Source organism: Nuphar pumila, chromosome 10, assembly GCF_984573655.1.
Source record: "Nuphar pumila chromosome 10, dmNupPumi1.hap1.1, whole genome shotgun sequence".
Lineage (NCBI taxonomy): Eukaryota > Viridiplantae > Streptophyta > Magnoliopsida > Nymphaeales > Nymphaeaceae > Nuphar > Nuphar pumila.
Window position 1 is genome coordinate 46508189 of NC_143258.1, and position 6815 is coordinate 46515003.

At 48.5% G+C, this 6815-nt stretch overlaps 1 protein-coding gene across 1 annotated transcript; it reads right to left on the minus strand.

Annotated features, from left to right (window-relative positions):
* Positions 1–6137: 6137 nt before the first annotated feature.
* On the minus strand, positions 6138–6815 carry LOC149826788 (uncharacterized). The gene has a single exon (XM_090018983.1). It carries the CDS (start codon positions 6720–6722, stop codon positions 6291–6293), a length of 432 nt encoding a protein of 143 aa, XP_089875109.1. The 5' UTR covers positions 6723–6815; the 3' UTR covers positions 6138–6290.

A 6815-nucleotide genomic window follows, 5' to 3' on the forward strand; every position in this document is an offset into this window, starting at 1 on the left:
TGACTATTCAGATACTTCAATGCCTCATGGTCCGTGTACAAGACAAATTCCTTATAAATGAGATAATGTCTCCAATAACGAAGGGCTTGGACAACGGCATAAAACTCAACATCATAAGTGGAATACTGACACCTGGCATGCGTCAGCTTCTCACTAAAGAAGGCAACAGGTCTGCGATTCTGACTCAAGACTGCGCCAATTCCCACCTTGAAGGCATCGCACTCGACCTCAAAGACAATACTAAAATCAGGAAGCGCTAAGACAGGGGCACTGGTCATTTTCTCTTTGATGATCTAAAAGTTTTTCCAGCCGCGGGCGTCTAATGAAAGCTAGTACCCTTTAGGCACTCCGTGATGGGGGCCATGAGGGTGCTAAAATTTCTCACGAAACGTCGTTAAAAAGTGGCTAACCCATGGAAGCTACGAGTCTCTCCTATAGTATTTGGGGTAGGCCAATCGACAATCGCGCGGACTTTTGCGGGGTCGGCCTTGACTCCATCGGATGACACAATAAAACCTAAGAACACGACACTGGACGTCATAAACTCACACTTCTTTGCATTGGCATACAATTTTTCCTTCCTCAAAATTTCTAAGACTTGACGCAGGTGACTCAAATGATCGGACAATGACGAACTATAAATCAAAATATCGTCAAAGTAGACAACAACAAACTTCCCAATACACGGACGCAAGACTTGGGTCATCATGTTCATGAAGGTACTTGGGGCATTAGATAACCCAAACGGCATGACTAACCATTCGTACAATCCATCATGTGTCTTGAATGTTGTTTTCCACTCATCCCCTTCCCGTATACGAATCTGGTGATACCCGCTTTTTAAATCTATTTTTGAGAAAATGGAGGCACCGGATAACATATCATCCAAACGGGGGATGGGAAAACTGTATTTGACTGTGATGTGATTGATTGCACGACTATCCACACACATGCGCATGGACCCATCTTTCTTAGGAGTGAGTAAGGTGGGTACTGCACAAGGGCTAACACTCTCGCGAATGAAACCCTTTTGCAGTAATTCCTGAACCTGTCTTAATAACTCGATATGGTCGGAGGGGTTCATGCGATATGCGGGAAGGTTGGGTAGACTCGACTCTGGCACAAAATCAATGGCATGTTGGACTACCCTTGTCGAAGGTAATCCATCAGGTAGGTCATCTGGCATAATGTCGTGGAACTCCTCTAGAAGAGGGGCAACGTCCGCGGGAATGGACACTGACGAACTCATCACGGGCTTGGCCACCAGGGCATAACAATAGCCATCTTCCTGACAATGGTTCAAAAAAAGCTGGTACGAGAGGCCTGCTAGTCTGGGGACTCGCTCAGGTTTGTCCACGGTGGGAAAACCAGTCTCCTTGATAGGTAAAAGGACTATCTTATGGCCATTAAAGATAAAAGAGTATGTGTTCTTGCGGCCATCGTGAGTTGTCTGGCGATCAAACTGCTAGGGACGTCCCAAAAGGATGTGACACGTGTGCATAGGGGCTACATCACACCACACCTCATCGTGGTAGTGTTCTCCCATGGAAAACCGGACTAGGCATCGCTGAGTGATGGGAACCTCGTTTCCTTTCTTGAACCAGGTCATCTTATAGGGTTGGGACAACTTCTCGGTGTTGAGTTTCAAGGTAGAAACCACACTCTCAGACACCATGTTCTCGCATGCTCCGGTGTTAATGATAACATCACAAGCGTGACCCTCACAGTTGCACCAGGTCCTAAAAATGTTATTCCTTAAGCATTTCGATGGGGTCGGTTCTCGGGGTGTGGTCAACACATGACGGATGGACAACAAACTTTCGACGTTGCAGTCGAACTCTATAACTTCCCTCTCATCCTCGTCTTCAACTAATGACTTGTTGTCACTATCACTCTCACTCGCAGATGCGGACTCAATAATTCCTTCAACAAGATGGGTGTTCTTGCTCACGGTGGGACACTTAGACGTGACATGCTCTAACTCCTGACATCTAAAACAATGAAGGGTCGACTCACTAGGTTTGGCTTTGGACCGGGTGTGAAAAGCTAGGCCTGACTGGTCAGGTTTGCTAAAGTCTGCTCTAGGCTTTGAATCACTAGGGGAGCTTGCTCCCCTGGTTGGGAAACCCGACTTAGGTCGACTGGTGGGTTCACTACGGGAAGTCCTATATTCTTGCCTCCTTTTCAATTTGTCCTCAATATTCATGGCGTAACTGTTGGCCTGATCTAATGTCTCAACTGTGACACAACTAAAATCATCAGAGATAGCAGGACGGAGACCTGAAATGTACCTCGTGACCTGCTGGCAGGCTGTTTCCTCGATCTGCACACGCAGAGAAAGACGATGGAACTCCGCAGTGTACTCTGCTACAGTTCGGGAGCCTTGGCGCAGGGTCAGGTATTCCTTGTAGGCTCGCTCGGCGTGATCCGAAGGCACGAATTTTGACAGCATCAATCTTTGCATTTCCTCCCATGACTGTACGAGCTCTAATCCCTGTCGCTCCCTCGATCGTTGTAGCTCCACCCACCATGTTTGTGCTAGGCCTGTCAATAGGGTAGACGCTAGCGAGACACGACGATGTTCAGCGACGGTGTGATAGTCGAAGAAGAATTGCAAGGCATAAGACCAGTCGAAGAACTGCTCCGCGTCGAATCGCCCCGCAAACTCCGGAAGATCCAGTTTCACCCCATAAGTGGAGGAGTGTTCTGGTGCTCTTTATTGTCGCGGCTCCACCATTCCTGCAGGATGCTCGTTCCAGAAGATGTTGTCGTTTCATACTGCTTCATTGTCCGTAGTGCGGTACTGCTCGCCGGGATGTTGGTGCTGTCGAACTCTACCGATGAGGGGTCGGCGATTAGGGCGCGCCGGTTCCTGCTGACATTGCCTCAGTCTGGCTTGCCCGTGGGCGGGCACCATCTGCGGCCGGTATTAAGGTACTGGGATGACGGGAAGTCCAAGGTAGGGTGGGGGGTTCGGGTTCCTGGCGGGTATGGTTGGTATAATATGGTTGTGGGTTAGGAATATGGTGTTGGGTCGGGTGTTGTAGTAGGTTCTGGGTCAGGGTTGGGTGGACAGGTGGGTTTGGGTTTGGGTACAGTGTCTGGTGGTTATCTTGATGGGTTGACTCGCCCGATGGGATATGGATCAGACCCGTTCCTACACTACTCGTCGGACCCAGATATGGATCGGTTGGATCGAGGTTCGAGTTGTGGGGATAAGAGGCTTGGTTTGAACTCGATCCCCGATCCATAAGATTATGGGTCTGGTTTTGACCCGGCTCAAATCCAAACTGGAGCTCCGTCCGGGTTCGATATGGGTCTGGGTCGACATGGGGTCTATTTTGAGGGTCAAAATGAATAGGTTGGATCTAGTTCGGGACAGCCCGCGAACCGGAACCAACTAGGTAGGCCGGGTAAAGGGTTTCTAGACTCAGACCCGCCCCCTGAGACCCAACGATCGGTCCCAGCGAAACAGTCATGTGCCCTGTTGTATCAAAAACTGGATTGGTTCCTCTTAGGTCTGGCCCAATCAAAAGGGGCTCGCCAACTCCCGCCCGTAGGGATGCGACTACGGAGCCTCCCCGTAGGGATGCGACTACGGAGCCTCCCCGTGTGGGGTCGGGAGGGAAAGGTGAGTCCCTTTCGAGCCGAGCTGACAAAACCGGGCCTGCAGCAGGGTCCAGCGTAACGTTGGGCCCCTGCCGACTCAGCTCGGCCTGCGACGCAGCCCGCGCGAAGCCCTGCCATGAGTCGGGGCCTGCAGGTGGACCCAACGTAATGCTGGGGCCCTGCAGGCTCGGCCCCACCTGCGATACTAACGCAGGTGCTCGCTGCCTGGGATGAGGTACCATTACCAGGGAGTCGTTGTTCGTCGAGATCCCCTGGTGCTGTTGAAAGGTGCCCGGGTCAGGCATGGATGCTGGAACTGGTGGGAAGGCAGTGATACGTCCCTGTTGTATGGGCGTCGGCTGATAGGGTTCAGCAGCATGGGGATTCAAATTTGCAGACGCACCATCAGTGAGGCCTGCGTCTGGTACTGCGCACGGTCCCTTGTGCGACTCGAAGGTTGTCATGCGATCATCCAACCCATCCAGCCGTTTCGACAGGCTGACGATATCCCGACTCATGCGCAGCATATTCTCCTGTATTTTCGTCAACACGTCCATTACGCGCAGCATTGGATCTTCGTTGCTCGCCTCCTCACGTGCGTCGCCTCGTACCGGATCGGTTCCCGCCTCAAGAGCCATCTCGCTGATGAAGGTGGACGCAGGCTCTGATACCACTTTGATGTGGTCCATGTTGGAGGAGGAGTGGAAACAGAAGCCCACCATGAATCGGTGTGGCCCAAACTCTTTATTATTCACAATACGTCTCAATAATCAATGGAGAAAACAACCAACAGGAAAGAAGTGAAGGAAACAGAATGCAAGTAATAAAGAAATAAGCAAAGTGCAGAAAAGAAAATGACGGCTGAAGCTTTTCCAAACAATCTGCCCACGCAACCCTAGGAGTGGGCCTTTTAAAGGCTATTTACTGGACTTGGGTCGCGGGTCCAGACTTGGATCCGAACCGCGATCCGGGTCAACTTCCATCTGTTGCTGGTTCTGTGACGTGCAAACTCCACTACGCCTGGAGTAGGTGCGCAGGGGTACCTCCGTGCGTCGCGGCTTCGTACCTGCAAGGGGGTCATACACGTGAGGCCCCTCATCTGTCCTTTGTGGCGGATCGGGTGGCACGATGGGCCCAATCGGGTCCTGCCCTGCATCAACATCCCAGCTATTTAATGCATTTATCCATTTTTTGGTTCAATTCAGATAATGGGTTCATTGAGAAGGGAGTAACAACTGTAGAGCACATTTGGACCCCATGACACACAAATCATACCACCATGTCACTTGTTGGAACATGGCTTTTTATCAAAGCATCCATTAAATGCTGAAAAGCATAGTTTCCTGGCCTCCCATTTGGACAATGCATTGCATTAGGAAAATGGAAGGGGGGGAATCATTCAAAGTCATTTTGAAGGGTTCCACCAAAAGATGTGGTTTTCTATTCACCAGTGGAAAAGCTCATGCTAAGGGCTTTGCTCATCTGGTAGAAGTGATCCCAATGTCACCAAGTTGACCACACATCACAAGTTCGAAACACACTGGTAGTGTTCCTTGCCACAAGGTCAAAGCTGGGTATACTCCACCGGTGGACAAGGGGACGTCAAAGGGTTTTACCAACAAGGCCAGCCAATGTACTGATCAGTGACAAGGGTTTTTCCCTTGGATTATCAAGAAAAAAATGCCAGGTTGGCCAAATGTGAAAAAGTTACCCATCATTCCCAAGTCCAAATGTGATAAAGAAGAATCCCCGTCTGATTAATGGTATTGGGTTCTCATCTTAGTGAAGAAGGTATCAACAAAAAAAAAAAAGCCATGTTGGCCAATTGTGAAAAGCCGCCCAGAATGCCCAAGAAGTCCTAATGTGATAAAGAAGAATCCCATCTGATTAAAGGTATAGGGTTCTCATCATAGTGAAGAAGGTATCTCTCTCTGTCTTTCCTTGATCCAGAATACAAGCCCAAACTTTGAAAGTTCTATTCACATAAGTGCTCTGGTTCGTTCTTCATACAAGTTTTGTGCAAAAGCTTTAACTAAAAACTAAAATTGAGGAACTCATTGAAATATTGTTGCATTTCAACCCTGGAAAGAAGGGTCATGCTTCTCTGAGACAGTAAACTACCATATCTTCAATATCTAAAACAGTGAGAACATGAGATTCTTGGTCTAGGATTCATATATTTGAGAATTGGAAATTCCAAGTTGGGGCTAAACCAAATGGTAATGAGAGGTGAGATCAAATATAATTTAGAATGCAAAACAACTCAGTTAGTTCATCCATCAGAAGGATCTCTCTTGGAAAGTAATCATCCCACAAACTGAAGTGCATAAGATCACCCATATAATGATTATAAGAAAAAATGACCACTGATATACTTAACTAATTCCTCTGGTTGGGGTGGCGACATTCCTCATGGCACATCACAATATGTTGACCATTAATCCCATATACCACAAAACCCTTTGGGGTCAAACTCATGTAATATTGAAACACCATAAAAATGAAAGACAAAGCAATGAAAAGAAAAACCAAAAAAATCAAAGGGTTGTTCTTCATTTCTTATGGTATCCTAACAAGCATCCCAAATAAAAATAAAAACCATGGTACTTCTTCCCTAAGCACATAAGACCCCTACCATATCCCTACCCATAGATAAACAACAAATCATAAGAAACTATGACCTACTCCTCAATCTGGAAGGCAGACACAGGAAAGCTCCTCCCAATGCCTCCTGGACCAATGAAGGTGATCTTACCAGTAGGTGGGTTATCTACATACATCTCAGTGAGGGTCACCCAGATGAAGAACTCCTTGCTCTTCACCCCAGTCATCTTCTTGAACCTGCCCTTCTCGGCGTAGGCGGTGACCACCGGGGCATAGGACACCATCTTGCCGATCTCCTTGAAGTAGTGATCCTTCTTTTTCTTCTGCTTAAGCCACACATACCCTGTCTCCCTCACAATCCCAACCTCTGTGATGTCTTCAAGGGGGAGGAGGCCATTGGGCAACTCCATCTCCTTGAGCAACTCAATGGCCTTCTGCCTGCAGATCTCATCCCCATGATAGACCTCTGCCTTGGCCTTGAGGTCCTCTTCTATGACCAGGCAAGCCATTGCTTTAAGGCTAAGGATTTGTTGGCTAGAGAGAGGGAGGGACTCTTCTGAGAAGGGAGAAATTTAGAAAATGTGCTGGGGCGGACTCTCTCT

Bases quoted from the DNA above. Each gene is read 5' to 3' on its own strand.
- LOC149826788 (XM_090018983.1), bottom strand. From the start codon at position 6,722: ATGGCTTGCCTGGTCATAGAAGAGGACCTCAAGGCCAAGGCAGAGGTC.